This window comes from Theobroma cacao, chromosome 6, assembly GCF_053813885.1.
Source record: "Theobroma cacao isolate CCN51 chromosome 6, ASM5381388v1, whole genome shotgun sequence".
In the NCBI taxonomy this organism is placed as follows: Eukaryota; Viridiplantae; Streptophyta; class Magnoliopsida; order Malvales; family Malvaceae; genus Theobroma; species Theobroma cacao.
This window is the reverse complement of record NC_142644.1, coordinates 28,473,827-28,492,209: the sequence shown is the minus strand read 5'-3', so window position 1 is coordinate 28,492,209 and position 18,383 is coordinate 28,473,827. Positions and strand designations below refer to the sequence as shown.

The following is an 18,383-nucleotide window of genomic DNA, read 5'->3' as shown; positions in this document are numbered from 1 at the left end:
TAAAATTATATTGAGATAAATTATTATAAATAAAACAAAATCATAGAACAAATACATGAATGACATGACTAATATTTTGGCAAGTTTTCATCATTAATGTTATGTGTCTCACCAAGGATAAGATTAAACCTATCAATCCCACATTCCCACTTGACTAAAAAAAAAGAAAGATAAACTATTTATTTCAATAAAAAAATAATAAAATATTTTTTATTTATTAAGTTTTGATTGAAATTATATAAAAATTTATTAGTTTTCAAAATTGACACTCCGTTAAAAAAAAAATTTTTCGTTGAATATTTAAGTTCAGCCATTAATCAACTATTAATATTTTTTATCAATTTGATGATGTGGTAAGAATAAAAAAATAATTTTACTCATGATTAATTTTTAAAATTATTATTATATAATTTTATTAATTTTTATTAATTAAAAAAAAACTCTCCCCAGATGAGGAGCACGGGAGCTCCCTTGAGGAGCCCTAATCCGGCTCCCTTAGGCGGGGCTCCCTAAGGGGAGCATCGATTTGGTGCTCCCCTCCGCTCCCTCGGAGAGTTGGGAAGCATAATCGATACTTTTTTTTTAATATAATAATTTTTTTAAAATTAATAAAAAAGTATTTTTTTAATTTTTGTTAATAGTATTTGTATTTTAAAGATAAAATAGTTATTTTAAAAATTAATAGACTTATTTATAATTTTGATTAAAATTTAAGAAGTGAGTGTATTTTACCAAAAAGAAAATATGTCAAAGAAAATTACAAAAGAAAAAGGAAGAGTATAAACGGTAACGGATAGAAAACCAAAGCGACGAATCACGGAACGATAGGGGAAGGGGATAAAGCTCAATGATTAAAATACGTCGGCTAGTAATTTATTTATTTGTCCAAAGTTTTCTCCGAAGATTTCAAATCCCGTTCTTCATAATTAGGTAAGAATTCAAAGGGTAGTTTGGGAAGTCTGAGAACAAAAAGAGGAGCGAAGAGAACGGAAAGTAAAGAGAGAGAAGACCGAGAAGAAAAGAAATATAATAAATTCTATAATAAAAAAAAAAGAAAAAGAAAAGAAACAGGGGGAAAAAAGAGGAAGAGAAAAAAAAACGAAAAAAGAAAGGGGGAGAAAAAGGGAGAGGAGTTGGAATCACATGGGCATTAGTTTGCTGTCTCTTCCCCTGGGTCCTCCCCTTCTCTTCTCCTAATCCTACTTCTTCATCTTCTTTGCCTTTTTTTTTTTTCCTTCTATCGCCACGCCATGATCTCCTCTTACTCTTTCTCCTATTAGATCCTTGTTTTTCGTTCTTTGTTTCTTTTTCTTTTTCCCGGTTGCTCGTCATGGCCGACGATAAGGTAAACTTTATTTGTTTTTCTTTTCTTTTTTCCATTTTTTGTGACATCGGAACTCGGAAATGAATCTGCAATTTTTTTGGTGTAATTTTGGTGATATTTTTTTCGTGATTATTGGCAGCTCATTTTTTGGTCCTTATTTTTGTTGTCATGAAAATCAGCTGAAAAGCTTTTTTTTTGTTCTTCTGTATAGTTTTGAGTGTCGATGGGATTTTTGAGATCTGGGGGTAGTATTTTTCTTTTTTTTTTCCTTTGGTTATGAAAAGCAAATTTTTTTATATATTTTTTTAGTTTTTTTTTTCGGCGACCTTGTTGGTTGAGCTAATCGGGAAACCCTAAATGATAAAATTTTGATCTGTATATTTTTCGATCTGTGATCTCTTCTTTGCATTTTGCAATTTTGAGTTTTTTAATTGAATTTTTTCTTAAGAGAGCGAAATTGTGACAATATTTAATTTTCTTTTATTGCTTTATTTGTGCTTTTTAGCTTAGATGAAATTTTCGTCGGATCAGAATGAACCGTGTAGCCAATTTTTTTTACGGGCTTGATTATAATTTAGATTTATTTTTGGACTTGATTAATGATTTTCTTGAGGGAATGGTTGGCAACTCTGGATCGCCAATTTCTGCGCTCCTTCAAAGTCTCACTTCTCTTTTTTCTTACCATGAATTTCTCAATTTACCAGGAAATGTCTGCCGCTGTTGTTGATGGTAACGATCCGGTCACGGGCCACATCATTTCCACAACGATTGGAGGCAAAAATGGAGAACCTAAACAGGTATGTGTTTTCTTCTGTTATCTAGTTTTATATCTGTTCAAATTCTGCGTTAGCTATAGATACTAATACGCATTACGATCAATATAGGAATGTTCCTCAGCTTCCTTTTAAATGGAATTTGATGGAATTTGATGTTTTTGGTTTTTTTATTTTTAGACCATCAGTTATATGGCAGAGCGTGTAGTTGGAACAGGATCATTTGGGATTGTTTTCCAGGTAATGAAACGTAGTCAGACTGTAGCCAATCTTGGCTTTTTAGTATTTCACATGCTGATGCATCTTTTCTTTCAGGCAAAATGCTTGGAAACAGGAGAGACTGTAGCTATAAAGAAGGTTTTGCAAGACAGAAGATATAAGAACCGTGAACTGCAATTGATGCGTGTGCTGGATCATCCCAATGTGATTTCCTTGAAGCATTGTTTCTTTTCCACGACAACTAAAAATGAGCTATTCCTTAACTTGGTTATGGAATATGTTCCGGAGAGCATGTATAGGGTTTTGAAACATTACAGCAGTGCAAATCAAAGAATGCCACTCATCTACGTGAAACTGTACACATACCAGGTGTGCATAGTATTCTTTTCTGTGCATGATTTCTTGTGTAATGTTCTTCCTTATGCTAATTAGAGGATGTTTTACAGATATTCAGGGGGCTTGCATATCTCCATAGTGTTGCTGGAGTTTGCCATAGGGATTTGAAGCCTCAAAATCTCTTGGTATGCTTTTCTGACTGACGATTTTTAGTAGAATGTTTTGACAATGTTTCTGAGGTAATTGTTGGCTTTCTACAGGTTGATCCTCTGACTCACCAGGTTAAGATTTGTGATTTTGGAAGTGCAAAAGTGCTTGTAAGTTGACTGCCTCTACTAAATTGCCAAGTGGTCTTCCATTCAAATTTGTGATGGACATTTAGTCAACCAATTAGTTTTGCTCCAAGTGAAACATTGTGTCTGGGTCCATAAGTCTCTAAAACTAAAATAGGATTTTAGCTCTGTGTTTGTTGAATGTTTGATTCTGATTGTAACTTCCGAAAGGATTGACTTCATATGATTATCTGCTATTTGTCAACACTGCTCTTGTACTAAGTTGCAAAATAAGTATTGTGATAAAACAATTTAATGACTCTTCAGGCTTTGCTGTTGTTTTCCCAAATAGCCAAAAGTTGTTTAAACTTTGGTCCTTTTATATTATCATAAATACTTTATAAATTTGGGATTGTAACTGACTTTGGATTTGTTCCAGCTTGGTCCTTTTGAAACGTGTGCTTTTTGCTTGTTAGCTTTGCCACTGTTATTTAGCTGTCTTATTTGGCCTCTTTGTAGTGGTGAAGGGCTGAAGAAGAAAAGGATGGTGGGGTGGGGGTTGGGTGGGATTTTTTTATTGGGAAACATTTAGTCTGGACTGCCATGAAGTGGGATGAGATCAAAGAACAGTATTAACATGTTTATGATCCTCTTTTGCCTGTCTTTTGTTTCTTTAAAATACTTCATACTTACTATTAAAATACTTGTGTTCAGGTCAAAGGTGAAGCTAACATTTCATACATATGTTCACGTTTCTATCGGGCTCCAGAACTTATCTTTGGTGCCACAGAATACACAACCTCAATTGATATCTGGTCAGCTGGTTGTGTTCTTGCTGAACTTTTGCTGGGCCAGGTTAGCATTTGCCTCTTATTATCTGATTTTGTTCTTTCTGAAAATTTCTAGCAATAATTCAGATTCTTTGCCCATTGATACTTAATCTTTTTTCTTCTGTAGCCATTGTTTCCCGGAGAGAATGCAGTGGACCAGCTTGTCGAGATTATCAAGGTATGATTTGCTTAGTGATGCTTGAAGTTATGCATTTCTTTGTATCACAAGTCTGCTTCTTACATCTTTTTCTACAGGTCCTAGGTACACCCACTAGAGAAGAAATTCGCTGCATGAATCCCAATTACACAGATTTTAGGTTTCCACAGATTAAAGCGCATCCTTGGCATAAGGTTTACCTTTTATTGTCCTTATATAAATTTATAAATTTGTCACAGAAATGATTGGTGTAGAGATGTTATATGTTATGCCTTCTGGATATTTTGGTCATGAAATATTAGCTGATTTTATTTTGTTCTTTTAATTCTTGAATTTGTATGCAATTTTTAAATGTTTCTTTCATGTGGTCTCCAATGGCAGAAAAATCAATAGATTTTGCTTAATGCACTGCATTGTTGTTATAATAGAAATGAGTGGTTGATTACCGTTAACTTGACTCTTAAATGTATTTAGGTTTTTCATAAACGGATGCCTCCTGAAGCAATTGATCTTGCTTCACGCTTGCTGCAATACTCACCAAGTCTTCGCTGTACAGCGGTGAGTTTCTAGTGTCTCCCTTTTCTGATGGGCCTTGGGTTGCAAATGTTTTGATTTACGCCTTTTAGTCTTGGAACATATGCACAATTCTTCAATTATCGATATGGCTCCCCCAGATAATGGTGTTTTAAGTTATAACCACCCTAATCTTATGTTAATGAAATCTGCTCTTTGCTATTACAGCTTGAAGCATGCTCACATCCCTTCTTTGATGAGCTTCGAGAACCTAATGCTCGCCTACCAAATGGGCGGCCGTTACCGCCACTTTTCAACTTTAAACAGGAAGTATGTTTCTGAACTAAACTTCATTCCCATGTACTCCCCATTTTATAGAAAGATATATCTTCATTGAATATTATGGGATTATTTTCTAGCTAGAATTTTGTTTCTTCTTGAAGTCAAAGCTTTGTTACTTATTTGTATTTTTTTGGTTACAGTCAGATCATGTGAAACGGCAAATAGGGCTACAACATTTCATGCATCCAGCTGGGACATAAAACTTTAAGAGTGATATAAGACTTGATATCTCCTAGTCGATACGTGACACAAAGGAAGTACTATCTTTGGGTAACCACCATTGATCGAGGCCTGTCCAAGCATCATTTTCTGCTCTTCCACAACGCGTACAGCCTTTGGCAGCTGTATGGCTGCCTTCTCTTGATTTTTCTACTTTACCTCTGCCTCCCTTGGTCCTTTATTCTATGAGTTTACTCTTTTTTTTTTTTTTTTTTTATCAAAATGCCTTTTTTGTTATGTACATGTTTGATAGTAAAGATAGGCTAAGGTGGACAGACCAGAAATCTGCTAGTGAAGGAAAAGTTGAGAAGTGTATTTGTAGCTAGGAAGAAGGTCCCTGATAGAATGGCCCGAAGATAAGGGGTGGGCTAGTTGGTTTTTGTGTTTGGTTACGTGCCTTCGTTCTTTTGTTTTTAGTTATTGTGGTGGTTTGTGGTGGCTGACTTCAAATTGCAAACAATTATTGTTACTGTTTGTGCAAAAGTAATGTTATTGCTCTCTTTCTAGTTTACTACTACTACTACTACTACTACACTCCTTCTAATCACGTCTTCTTAAAAAGAAATCAACAATCTCAGCCAAGTGATATTGCAAAGCTGATGTTGAGCAATCTTTTGCCTTTGAACTTGAGGGCGTGCGATGGCAGTGCAGTGCCGCATATTGCTCAAAGAAAAGCTGGCATGCTGGACAAAAGTGGAATGTCTCTTGGGAAATAAGATGACTCACTGACTGGGACGTTGCTGTAAAATTCAGCTCAAGGAGAAAAGCACAGGAGGTGCGAATCTGATGCCAGGTGCCGTTTGTTCTTTTCTGGATGAATTATCATGGTAGAGAAGATCTAATGATATTTTGGGTGCATCATTTGTCAAAAAGAAGATGCCCTTAAAGGTCCCATGCGTTAATAATTACGTTTTTCTTTTGGTCGTCAAAAGAGGCTGAGCTGGCCCCCGGTTTCAATGTTGCCTAACTAATTGATTTGATTGAGGCCCCTTTGCCCATTCCACGACCCCCCCCAGTCCACTTTCGACTATTTTCTTCTCTCTTTTCTTCCTACTTCTCCCTCTGCTTTATCTTTTCCATATCTCCCTCTCTTTATCCCTTCCTTTGGAACGGAACGGAACAGAACAGAACAAACACGTCAAATTTTATTTTTATTTTTTTTTCAATGCAGCAAGATGATGTTGAGGGAAATGTCAGTAGCTAGGACTTGGAATTGCAATTTGGATCAGCATTTGAGGACGATCAAATAAGAAAACCCAAACAGGCCTTTTTTTGTGGCCTCGCAAAGAAACGATGTCGTTTGCGCCGAGGATCACTTTGTAAAGAGAAGATATCCAAAATCCCCGGCAACATGAATTTTCGCGCCAGTGTCGAACACTTACGAGTATGTCAAATTATGTTGGTGTTCTCTACTCAAAACATTTCAGCCCTTTATGAGCCGTCCGTTTCTGATCAGCAATCAAAACGTTTAGCTCTGAACGGCTTAAAACTCACTCAAATCAGACAAACCCAAACATCGTAACCATACAAAAATACAATTTAAATCGAGACAAGGCGACAATCCCTGTCATTTCTCGTATCTCGAGGACTTACCCGATGTCAAAAGCCATTCTCCTGGTCTTACGATTCCACCCACAATGAACAAAAAGCTTAAAAATTTAATCTTTTTTCCATTTGTATACCTGTACTAGTACTGTATTAATTTATTTATCCAAGACTGAAAAAGGAGAATCCGAAAAGGACCTGCAAACAATGGAAATTTAACAGAAAAAAAAAAAGACCAAACTTCAGCCGAATCCAGCCTTCATCTTTTCTGTCAGTAGATTTTGGCCTTACTTTCACAAGTCAAAACCCTCTGAAAAAAGAATTAAAAGCTTCCCCTTTTTAGCTTTGGCTCCTCTTCCTTTGTCGTTGCTTTTGTTTAACTTTCAATGGAGCATCACGTAATGTGGATGGTTTTGTTGCTTTTTCGTTGGTTTTGTTGGGTCCATTCCGTTTCAGCTGGTGATAGTCTTCTCTCTCCAAAAGGAGTTAACTATGAAGGTCGTTTTGGGGTTCTTAATTCTCATATTAAACAGAAAGAAAAAGAAAAAGAAAGCTACCTTCATTGATTAAGACTGTTGAAATTTATGTTGTTAATCTGTATATATTTTTTTCTTTTAAATGTTGATTTTGGGTGATGTTGATATAACAGTGGCGGCTTTGATGTCGGTGAAGAGGGAGATGATAGATGCTAGGAACGTGATGGACGGCTGGGATATTAACTCAGTTGATCCTTGTACTTGGAACATGGTCGCTTGTTCTGCTGAAGGATTCGTTATCTCCCTGTAAGAGACTATGCCCCGTTTTCTACAATGTGAAGTTCTATTTTAATCATTTCTTGTTGAATTTGTTAATATTTTGATAAAAGAAGTAAAATGAGAGTTTGGTTTTGGGAATATTGTTGTTGACAGGGAAATGGCCAGCACGGGATTATCAGGACTGCTTTCACCGAGTATTGGGAATTTGAGCCACCTAAGGACTATGTGAGTGAGTCCACTGTCATCTAATTCTGTTGTGTTAATTCCACTGCTAATTTTAAGTTTCATTTTATTGGATGTCTTTCGGTATGAAATCCAATTGATTGTCGTATTGCTACCACTCTTTTGTGTCAAATTGATGTTTTCCGAGTGATTAAGGGTTAGCCAAGAAATTATTTTTATTGTTAAAGGATGGTTTTTGCATATCTTTTCACATCTGGTAACACTTGTTGAAAGAGAAAGTAGGTTCTTTTTTAAGATTGTGTAGTTTTTAGAAGTTGAATTGCTTATGCAAAAGGTGCTTTATAGTGCAGTGGGGGAACATATTCTTGCTGGAATAGATGCCAGAGTTGGTTATGAATGAAAAATGAACGTGTTTCTGGAACTTAGTTTTATTCTTGAATTCGTCTCAATAATTTAGGAGGTTATTATTCTTGTCCACCTTCTTGTGATCTTTAGAAGGAAGTTATTGTATCAAAAACCTTCTTTAGCATTTTCCCCAGGAACATGAAAATTCTTGTGGATCTGGTCAGCATTCATTGAGATGCTTCATATTTCTGTTTGTTGTAGGTTGTTGCAGAACAATCAGTTGTCAGGTCCCATCCCAGATGAGATAGGGAAGTTCTCTGAGCTTCAAACTCTGGATCTTTCTGGTAACCAATTTGTTGGAGTTATTCCAAGTTCTTTGGGCTCTCTAACACATCTAAGTTACCTGTGAGTCTTGTCTGACATTTGCTCAGCGCATGTTATAGCTATATTGGTGTTTTTTCCCCCTGAATATTTGCCTACTAAATCTTTGCCATGGCTACCTTTTCAGGCGGCTTAGCAAGAACAATTTATCTGGACCTATTCCTAGACTCATTGCAAATCTCACTGGTCTTTCATTCTTGTATGTGTTTCATCACATCACCATATTTCTAGTTTAGACTGCTGTCAAGGGATGACTTTGATTAACTTCAACAATGTTGTGCAGGGACTTATCATTTAATAATCTTAGTGGTCCTACTCCAAAAATACTAGCAAAAGGTTATAGGTGAGTTTCTTTGCAGAGTGTGATTCTATTCTACATCAATAAGCCTAAGCTTAAATATTCTCTTTTCTATTCAGAAAAATCTTGCTGATAAATCATTTTCATTCACTTCAAGCTTCATGTACTTTTGTGTAGTATTACAGGGAACAACTTTCTTTGCACTTCTTCATCTGAACAAATTTGCACGGATGTTACAAAACCATTAAATGGTATGCTGATGAAATCCATCAAAGTGCTCTGCCATGATGCTCTTTAATGATGCTAATGTAACATGTTCAATCATTTAGTGGCAGGCTCAGTTTCATCTTCTAGAGTCAGTGGATACCATCGTTGGGTGCTTTCTGTTGCCATAGGAATCAGTTCTGCATTTGTGGTTTCCGTGATGCTGCTTGTTTGTTGGGTGCATTGGTATAGATCTCGGCTTCTGCTAACATCATATGGTACTCCCAAATTCACAATCACCGTTTTTTAGCAATGAATTTCTGTAATTGTTGAAATTTGAGAAGTTGTGTAACTTTGAATTGCAGTGCAGCAAGATTATGATTTTGAAATTGGTCATCTAAAGCGGTTCTCATTTCGTGAACTGCAAATAGCTACGGGCAATTTTAATCCCAAAAACATTCTAGGGCAAGGAGGATTTGGAGTTGTTTATAAAGGATGTCTTCCAAATAGGACAGTGGTGGCAGTTAAAAGGCTAAAAGATCCAAATTTCACAGGAGAAGTGCAGTTTCAAACTGAAGTAGAGATGATTGGTTTAGCTCTTCACCGTAACCTCTTACGTTTATATGGCTTCTGCATGACACCTGATGAGAGGTTGCTAGTTTACCCTTATATGCCAAATGGGAGTGTTGCTGATCGCTTAAGAGGTTTGTTTCTTTTGCGGAAGATCTTTTGTGCTTCTGTCCTCATTAGACCATTCTTCTTTCTCTTGCTCTTTAATTGATTTATCAGATGAAACTTAGTTGATTTATGGTTCTCATGCAGGCATTGCCTTTTTTTAGGCTGTGCATCTCAAATTTGAGCTTACATTAGTTTGCAACTTAGCTTTCTTCATCCTTTAGTTTTTTTTCCCATTCTTGTGGCTCAAATGGAATAAAGTCATAAACTTTTTATCTAGCTTATGATGCAGTTACAGATTTTTAGTAGTACCTTATAATTCGATGCTCTCTAGATACTTCTCGTGAGAAGCCTTCTCTGGATTGGAATAGAAGAATGCATATTGCACTTGGAGCTGCACGTGGACTTTTGTATTTGCATGAGCAGTGTAATCCAAAAATAATTCACAGGGATGTGAAAGCTGCAAATATTTTGCTTGATGAAAGTTTTGAAGCTGTGGTAGGGGATTTTGGTCTTGCTAAGCTCTTAGATCAAAGGGATTCACATGTTACTACTGCTGTGCGGGGTACTGTAGGACACATTGCCCCAGAGTATCTTTCAACTGGACAGTCTTCTGAAAAAACAGATGTCTTTGGATTTGGGATACTACTCTTGGAACTCATCACAGGACAAAAGACATTAGATGCTGGTAATGGACAAATTCAAAAGGGAATGATTCTTGACTGGGTAAGTAATTATAATGACTGTTTATTTATGCATCTTTTTTGCTAACAGTTCAAGTGCATGGTGCTTTACTTAGAGAAAGCTCTGGATCCTTGCAAAACACTAGTATAAAGTATAGGTCTTTAACTAATTAATGTGATTCCTATTTTCAGCACAGTTCCAACAAAACACGGCAGTTGCCTCAAATGTTTGGTATATATTTATTCTGCTGGGCTGATTTGTCTTAAGATTTACCCCAGCTCCTTGGAGCTACCCCAGCATTATCATCTTGGATAAGACCCACCCTGTCATGTTGACAAAATCCAGATCACTCAACACAATAGATGTGTCTTTGTTGTGACAACTGCCAGCACAAACTTAATCCTCTTTTATAATGATATTATATTTTTGACTTCATGTGTTTGTCCAATTTTCTTTTTCCCCACTTAAAATTCGTTAGAACTAATTTGTCATGCTCTTTGTTCCTTAATTATTCATCCATAGTTTGAAGATATTTCATGATTGATGCAGGTTAGAACATTGCATGAGGAGAAGAGGCTTGAAGTGCTAGTGGATAGGGATTTGAAGGGATGTTTTGGTGCATTAGAATTGGAAAAAACAGCAGAGTTAGCTCTGCAGTGTACTCGGCCACAACCACACCTTCGTCCAAAGATGTCGGAAGTTTTGAAGGTCCTGGAAGGTCTTGAGCAGTCAGGAACAGAGGAATCACAAGGTGGAACAAACCTTTGTGAGACTAGGGCATGTAGCTTCTCTAGGAATTACAGTGACATCCATGAAGAGTCATCCTTCATCATCGAAGCCATGGAGCTTTCTGGACCTCGGTAATGGAAAGTATAAATTTGCCCTTTCCCATCCATTTGTACATGATTTTTGCACTGGAGAGCTCAGAGTCCACATTCTTTTTGGCCCTTTTCCCTTTAGGGGATTGTATTAACTACATGGAACTAAAGTAATGAACTGTTAATTTTTAGATTGAGGATCTCTCCTATAAGTTAGGTGAAATGTCCACAAATTTTTGACTCAGGATGTGGGGCGTTAGTCCTCTGTGTAGTTATAGGAGTGTACCGTTGGTTATAACGGAAGCATTAAGATTGTTGAGTCTAAGATTTGATTGTAACATATATATTAGATACAGTGAATGATAAATGTAATCAAGCTTTCACGGAGAATTATACTGCAAATTTTATCAGTGAAATAATTTGTGGTTGTTCAGACTGGTAAGTTTGGAAGAAATCGAAATCATATTTGGCAAACGTCAGTAGCAGGAAGCATCGTGCCAAGCTTGATTTTATGCAATTGAAAGGATAGAATTCAGCTGAACATACTAAAGTAGATGTCTTCAAAATATCCAGCTCCCATGGCATATCACCAGCCAAAATTTGTCAGGGCAGTCAAACTTACCAGGTATTCATCTGTCAAATGGATGATCCTTTGTTGCAGCTGTGATAGCACTGATCGAACATGCTCAGCCGTAAGCACAGCCAATTCCTCCCAGAATACTAATCAGTTTGGTTTTCTTTTTGGCCTGACCTTGATTAGACTCTGTTAAAAACCAAACCAAATGGCACCTAAACCTATCAAACCAGCAGCCAGCCAGCCACCAAAGCTTTCTTCATGAATAATTCACCAACAACAAAAAAATTAGTAAGAATTAAATAAAGCAAGTGGAATGTTTACCCACCTGTAAAGATGTTCCCTATGTTCCGTCCAGGCTCATTCTTGGAAATTTGTTGGACGTAATCAACTGTTGAAGTGGAATTGAGAAAGAACAGTTGACTATTCTGATAAAAATCGTTTTGTTTAAGATTGAAATACCTTTGCGTATTGTTCTATATCTGAAATTTCCTATTGCAAGTTGTTACGAGTCGAATATTAAATTAAGCAAAACAAATGAAGCAAACCAGCACGTACTGAACTATGGGAAGGGTGGGGAAGGTCGGCCATTGTACCCAGAAGGAAAACAGGATTAAAAGCCAGGATGTGACTGATACATGCATAGGCCATTGTTCACTTGGCAACATCAGCCACCTGCTTCTATTTACTTGATCAGAGGAGAGAATCATTCAGCCGCCTCATCCACAACTATCAGAAAGCTACAAATGGCTTAAATAGCCGCATCCAATTTTAATTAAGCAATGCCATAGTCAAAAGCAGCAGTTGACCTATCCCTTTTGAAGCTCACGATTCTGCCGAAAGGGTTAGCCCTATTCCTCTCTGTTGTGCATTACCTAACTCTTTATTGATTCTAGATAAACCGTGTCCACCTACTGAAGGCATTGATATTCATTAATAGAGCACCCATTAACCGAATTCTTATATTATTTACGTATTAAAAGCCTAAAATTGTAAGGCATCCGACCTTGGAAACGAAATGGGTTAGAATTTATACAAAAAAAAAAAGAATGATGGGAAACTTTTGCTTTCAAGGATATGTTTGATGAGGTCCACCAACTTGTCTTCAAAGAAAATGCTCTCAGCCGGGGCCAATCCTGCATTATTTGTTCACTGAATTTTGCTTCAAAGAATAGACCCTTTTTCTTTTTCTTATTTAGTTTATCCCGTCTGCTTTATTTATTTCATCACATAAATGGAGTGATGGCGCAATGAATTGCAAACCAAGAGACTTGGAACAATATCTCCTTCGGTTGTCACACCTCGAAATCAGACGCACCTGGTTGGCAGGCCACATGCCCACCACAGTCTCGATCTCTCTCGATTGAGGGTTTGACGTGAGCAACTTGCTTAACATTCTAATGGTGATTATATATATATAGGACCCACTACCGCAGCCATGTGGGCAGGGCTCTCAATCATTTTGGGACATTATCAAAAGTCTGTATATGAAACGTCTGGGTCAAATTGTGGCACCTAAAAAACACATAAAGATAGCTACGCAATGGCTTATGTGCGTCCCAGCATGGGCCGAGTAGATGGAGACTAAAATGTTTCCATATATCATGACCACTCGCTTTTGTCCTTAAATTCTTTGTTTTCATTCAAGCCTACTTGATGAACCACTGTGTTTTTTTTCCCTCTTAAACAAATCTTATTGCTTAAACAGATATAAAGTTCAAATATGACTTAACTTTATTCCACTTGTTGGTTTGTTTAACTTAGCAAACATTATTTAACCCCTTGTGTTTGTGGCAGCTTGACAAATGGATTTCAGGTACATTGAGTGCGGGCTTTTAAGAGTAAGAAGCAAGCAAAAGTCTTTCTTTTTCTTGGTTAAAACAATAAAAACAAGTAGTCAATGACCAACTTAATATTTCATATGAGAGGTTACTAAAAATTATGTGGAATTTATTTAAGTAAATTTAGTCGGTCCACATAAGCCAATTGCCATGCAAAAGACACATTTTGTCGTCCGAATGAAGAGAGGGCATTAAGCTATAAACAAAAACTAAACAGCTGATAGGGCAGCATCGACTGCCCTGGCCAAAGCTAGGGAACCCCTGTTTTTAAATCACTTGTATTTTAATGCTTCCATGGTTTTTTTTTTTTTATTATTTTTTTGTTGTTTCCGTGACTCAAACGTCTTTCTTAATTTAACACTAATATATTATTTTTTTTTTTAAAAAAAAAATAGATAAGAGATCATATCAAGTTAAATATGAAAATATTTCAAATTTTGAATTTTAAAAGTGTAGATCCGTGACAACTTATATTAGAGTTTATCTAGTTTTTCATTGACTTGAGACTTAGAGATACTATGATTGAAATAAATATGGATCAAGATGAGATCTCTTTTTAATGAGTAGAAAAAAAGTCAATAATGAGAACTCTGCACGATTAAGTGGAAATACTAGATTTGAAATAGATAGGGATCAAGATGGTCCATCTTTTTTATGAGTGATAACAAGTCAATAATGAGAACTCTGCACAATTAGAAAAGAAAGAATGTTACGAATCTTACATCTTACATATTTCTTCACTTAATAAGCATATATTTTGGATTACAACTTTAAAAGTGTGGTATAGTAATACAAAAAATACTTTGATGCAGAAAAAGACACTTTGATTTTAATATTTTTTATTTTTTATTGAATTTGAGAGAGCGGATTTGAATTTTACTTTATAAATAGTAAGATTATACACTAATCAATAAATTAAATATTTTACGTAAATTAATATTTATTTAATAGAGTGAGAAAGTAAGATAAATTTCTTGGAATTACACTATAATTTCATTAAAAATATTAGTGATACTCTACTATTATGTATTCAAAATATGATTCCATTCATATACCTTAACAAGCACACAAATTGTTCCAATTAAAAAATAAATAAAAAAAATCAATCCGCAAAATTCTATACGGGTCACCCGAACCCGATAAGTAGAATTCCACAAATCCCGCGTGATTAGTCTAATCCCCTTCACATGCACCTTGACTCACTGCAAACAAAATTCACTTTACCATTACGAAGACTTCTCCTTTACCCATTCAAAACGCCTATTGTTTATATTTGCATATATATATATATATAAATATTAAAAAAATTTCAAGAAGCCAAAATATTGCCTAACCCATCAAGATAAGCATTACTTACGTAACACCCAGTATCCAGAAATGAAAAATCTTCTAAAAATTCCTTGATCCCTTTCATTAATGTTGTAAATACTATTCGTGTTATCTCTATATTATTTTACTAATTTAAGTCATTATTTAAGTAAATTTCACTCAACCCATTTTCATTTTTATACCATTTTTTCAAGTTCCTTTCTTCACCTAACCTTTTTCACTGTCTTTAAGCCTATATAGATTCTCACAATTTATTTGTATTTTAATGGAGAAAGTGCCTGGTTCTGTTAAGCCGAATAAATCCCATTTTGGCTAAGGTCTTTCTCTTATAGTATTTCTTCGGTTTTCTCATATGAGAGTAAACATTTTTTCTTTGACAAAGTTTTGTTTTGTTTTTATTTTGCTTGAAGTTGAAGTGATCAAATGGACTTAGGCAAGGATCTGATTCTGGGTTGTTTTGGAAGTTATCAAAGGTTCGATTTTTATTACTTTGGGGGAGTTTATTAGCTCTTAATTACTCTTATTAGTGTTGATTTTTTTTTGTGATTATGGATTTTTGAATTTTTGGGGGTTTATGTACCTGAAAAGTGATTAATTTCAGGATTTGGGTTGATCACATTGTCTATGGTCTACGAGTTTGGTTTTAAGATGGAGAAAATATTAGGTCTTCTCCATTATATGATTGCTCACATGTGTGCTTATTGCTGTGGCTTTTGATAATTTTGGAGGAGGGGTTTGTTTTCTTTTTTTTGCCTGAGTTAGCTGAGATTAATGGATCAAGAGGAAAGGGGTGATAGGGTGGAAACTAGTGAGAATTTGAGTCAAGTTGAGGAAGGAGTCAGTGGAGATTCCAAGAATCCCGTTAATGGAGTTGTGTCTGAGACTGTTATTGTGATAAATGCTGAAGAAAATGTGTGTTTTAGTCGAGAAAACGCAGATGTGAGATTGCAAAATGATGGCTTTGGATCGTTGAAGGATCAGGAGGTGGATTATGGGAGAGGAATTGGTCCGCCATTGATTCAGAATGATCTGGGAAGTGGTGGGCATTCAAGTAGTTTTGCTGATAGAAATGTGCTTGAGAATGAGGAAAGGGATTTAGGAGACAAAAACAATGGAGTGGTGTCAACTGAGGTGTTGGGGGAAGCAGGGGGGGAAATGTTTGATCAGGAGACAAACCAGATGGGAGGAGTTGGTGAAACAACGGGTCAAGTTGATCAAGGAAGTAGCAGAAGTTTGAATAATTCAGTTGACAGATTTGTGGTTGAGACCATTATCGTGGTTAACACCCAAGAGGCAACATGTGTGGATGGAAGTAATAGGTTAGAAGTGAAAGACAATGGATTGGGTTCAAGTAAAGTAATGACAGAAAGGCCAAAGACGAAGGTTGCTGAAGCAGAGGACTCATGTGTGATAGATATAAAGGGGAGTGATGGTGGTGGAAGACAATATAAGGAGAGTTGGGATGGCGAAAGGGTTTGTAGAATTTGCCATTTGACTACAGAGCAATCACTTGAATCTACGGATATTACGTTCAGTACTGCAGCTACTATGGATCTAATTCAGCTTGGTTGCGGGTGCAAAGATGAGCTAGGAATTGCGCATAGTCATTGTGCAGAGGCATGGTTTAAGCTGAAAGGAAACAGGTAATGTTTTCTTTTGAAGATGAAACTTTAGGGTCTGACACAGGTCTTAGAAAAAATATGTACCGTGTTGATGCTTAATTAAGCTTCGCATATGTACCATGTTATTATGTGTTAGGTATTAACGGTATCTGTAGCTTTTGGCTTCTTAACTCTTGGTTTTAATTTTCCTTCACTCTAATTTGGAATTAGTTTTAGAACCAACTAGAATTTTCTTAGTCCTAATTGAAACTATTTTCTTTTGTGGATACCAAATTTACTCTTAACCTTTCAGAATGAGGAGCAAAAATAATATACAATAAGTAGAACAGAGGAGTTAATAATGTTTTCTCCATTATCATTGTTTTTGCTCTTTGAAATAATCTCTTTGGAATCTGAAAACACACGAATGAGAAAGGTATACTTTGATCAGTATTTAATCTGAAGTTCTAGTTTACCTTGTTTGTTTGGATATTCTTGTTTTTCAACATGTTTGAGCGAAGTTAATTGTTATTATATATGTGATGGAATTGGTATAAGAGTTCACCTGGAGTTGCAATCTTAAATTCGCCCACTAATGGCATTCCAATCAGCAATAATTGATTCTTCAGTTCACAATTAATTAGGTGCTCAGGCTTCTAGTGGTTAGGGTGAAATTTGTATTAATAATTGTGAAGCGACCCTTTTTTTCTATATTCTGAATTTACGTGTATCTCAAAACCAACATTTGATACTTATGGGATAACTTGGAAGCAGAACATGTCAGCAATTCACCTTGACATACCTTCTTATCTTTAATTTACTCTGCAGAATGTGCGAAATTTGTGGACAGACTGCGAAAAATATCACTGGTGTTAGAGATAACAGATTTATTGAAGATTGGCATGACCAAGGATCTACTAGTGGTGGTGGTATCTCCTCAGATCGGGGTGGTGGATGTTGGCGTGGGCAACCATTCTGTAACTTTCTGATGGCATGCCTGGTAATAGCCTTTGTACTGCCATGGTTCTTTCGTGTAAATATGTTTTAGCAGGGTGTGAACAAGACCTAAAGGTTCTTCCTTTGCATCACTATTTCTTGCCTGCTTGTCTAGCTGGTGCTCCTCTGGAATTTGGGGTGGATATGAAATAACTTGTCAATGGAGCTATTTTAGGGGTTGTTCTGGTTCTCAATGCCCTAATAGAAGTTCCTAGGCTTAATGGCTTGAGGCTTCAACTTTTAGAAAGTTGTCATCGTGAAAACAAAATTCCATGCCTCAATTGTTTACTATGCCACAGTAGCGTTTGCTCGCATTGTGTTGTTTGGTATTGGGCCTCTTGGCGTAATGGTTTAAGCTTAGACAAGGATTGCTTAGGCTGCATTACTGGGGAAAAGTTTTTTTTTTTTTTTACTTTTATTATTATCATTTTCATTGTTGTTTTGGTCCTGTTTTTACTATTTCTTGAATCTAAATCTGGCATGTGCCAATTTCATCTTGGGAATTCCCATTGTACACACATATGTAATCGCAAATTTGGTCAACACATTTGATCTTATAATGGAAACTTAGTTTGCAATCACATACGATTTGCTTCTGAATTTTTTGGATAATATGATCACTAGCTCAGTCATTGTGTTTCTCAAATAATTTAGGAAGAACAAAAATCTAGTAAAATTGTGATGTTACCTTAAGAATCAAAGATGGATTGGCTTATGCAAGTGTTACATAAAGCGCTTCGAAGAAAGTGGGCAGGGTGCTTCAATCTCACATCGAGCAATGAGAGTTTTCTAAGAAGCTTATGAGCATGGCTATTGCACAATTTATTAGGCTAGTTTTTTTAGGAAGGGGTAATGGTTTCGTAATAAAGTGGTATTAGACCGGATCTAACTTAGACTTGATCTATGTCAACTCTCTCCAAAAGGAGGTAGGTAGGATGATCGACAACGATGAGAGCATCACTAGATTGGGTGAAAGATAATGTCACATCACAAGTTTTAAAAGAAGCAAGCATGATGCTTGAGCAAATGGGGGATCTTGAGAAGGTTACATGCGGGAGTAGCATACCCCAATAGGTTAACTTTTTCTTGAATGCATTTTCTTCTGATAAAAGAAAAAGAAGAGACATTCAAAGGAAGTGGACCTGGTTCAACAACTAAATAAAGGGCTT

At 36.1% G+C, this 18,383-nt stretch overlaps 3 protein-coding genes across 5 annotated transcripts; all 3 read left to right on the top strand.

The window, feature by feature from the left end:
- Positions 1-1,058: 1,058 nt before the first annotated feature.
- BIN2 (Protein kinase superfamily protein) lies at positions 1,059-5,496 on the top strand. Of its 2 annotated transcripts, XM_007025280.3 has the most exons (12): positions 1,059-1,345; positions 2,029-2,121; positions 2,278-2,337; positions 2,413-2,685; positions 2,763-2,837; positions 2,913-2,969; positions 3,639-3,779; positions 3,882-3,932; positions 4,010-4,105; positions 4,386-4,469; positions 4,653-4,754; positions 4,907-5,496. In XM_007025280.3, exons 1-12 carry the CDS (start codon positions 1,331-1,333, stop codon positions 4,964-4,966), a joined length of 1,107 nt encoding a protein of 368 aa, XP_007025342.2. In that variant the 5' UTR covers positions 1,059-1,330; the 3' UTR covers positions 4,967-5,496. The 2 variants fall into 2 exon arrangements, with proteins under 2 accessions (XP_007025342.2, XP_088663350.1); XM_088807224.1 differs by having other exon boundaries at positions 2,278-2,685.
- A 1,203-nt stretch (positions 5,497-6,699) lies between these two features.
- LOC18596661 (Leucine-rich repeat protein kinase family protein) lies at positions 6,700-11,263 on the top strand. 2 transcript variants are annotated; one of them, XM_007025279.3, is made up of 11 exons: positions 6,700-7,028; positions 7,180-7,312; positions 7,439-7,510; positions 8,075-8,218; positions 8,322-8,393; positions 8,478-8,537; positions 8,670-8,743; positions 8,828-8,974; positions 9,062-9,400; positions 9,706-10,097; positions 10,605-11,263. In XM_007025279.3, exons 1-11 carry the CDS (start codon positions 6,917-6,919, stop codon positions 10,917-10,919), a joined length of 1,860 nt encoding a protein of 619 aa, XP_007025341.3. In that variant the 5' UTR covers positions 6,700-6,916; the 3' UTR covers positions 10,920-11,263. The 2 variants fall into 2 exon arrangements, with proteins under 2 accessions (XP_007025341.3, XP_007025340.3); XM_007025278.3 differs by having other exon boundaries at positions 8,822-8,974.
- Positions 11,264-14,624: 3,361 nt separating this feature from the next.
- LOC18596659 (uncharacterized) lies at positions 14,625-17,795 on the top strand. Its single transcript, XM_007025276.3, has 3 exons — positions 14,625-15,090; positions 15,219-16,260; positions 17,047-17,795. The coding sequence occupies exons 2-3, from the start codon at positions 15,389-15,391 to the stop codon at positions 17,264-17,266; spliced, it is 1,092 nt and encodes a 363-aa protein (XP_007025338.1). The 5' UTR covers positions 14,625-15,090; positions 15,219-15,388; the 3' UTR covers positions 17,267-17,795.
- Positions 17,796-18,383: the final 588 nt, after the last annotated feature.

What these genes read in the sequence shown, in the direction of transcription:
- BIN2 (XM_088807224.1), top strand. An exon ending in TGAAACTGTACACATACCAG is followed by an intron (nt 2,686 to 2,762) that starts GTGTGCATAGTA and finishes GATGTTTTACAG; the next exon opens with ATATTCAGGGGGCTTGCATA. An exon ending in CTGAACTTTTGCTGGGCCAG is followed by an intron (nt 3,780 to 3,881) that starts GTTAGCATTTGC and finishes TTTCTTCTGTAG; the next exon opens with CCATTGTTTCCCGGAGAGAA.
- LOC18596659 (XM_007025276.3), top strand. Translation starts at nt 15,389, where the DNA reads ATGGATCAAGAGGAAAGGGGTGATAGGGTGGAAACTAGTGAGAATTTG. An exon ending in TTTAAGCTGAAAGGAAACAG is followed by an intron (nt 16,261 to 17,046) that starts GTAATGTTTTCT and finishes TTTACTCTGCAG; the next exon opens with AATGTGCGAAATTTGTGGAC.
- LOC18596661 (XM_007025278.3), top strand. Translation starts at nt 6,917, where the DNA reads ATGGAGCATCACGTAATGTGGATGGTTTTGTTGCTTTTTCGTTGGTTT. An exon ending in CTAACACATCTAAGTTACCT is followed by an intron (nt 8,219 to 8,321) that starts GTGAGTCTTGTC and finishes CTACCTTTTCAG; the next exon opens with GCGGCTTAGCAAGAACAATT. An exon ending in TGTTGCTGATCGCTTAAGAG is followed by an intron (nt 9,401 to 9,705) that starts GTTTGTTTCTTT and finishes GATGCTCTCTAG; the next exon opens with ATACTTCTCGTGAGAAGCCT.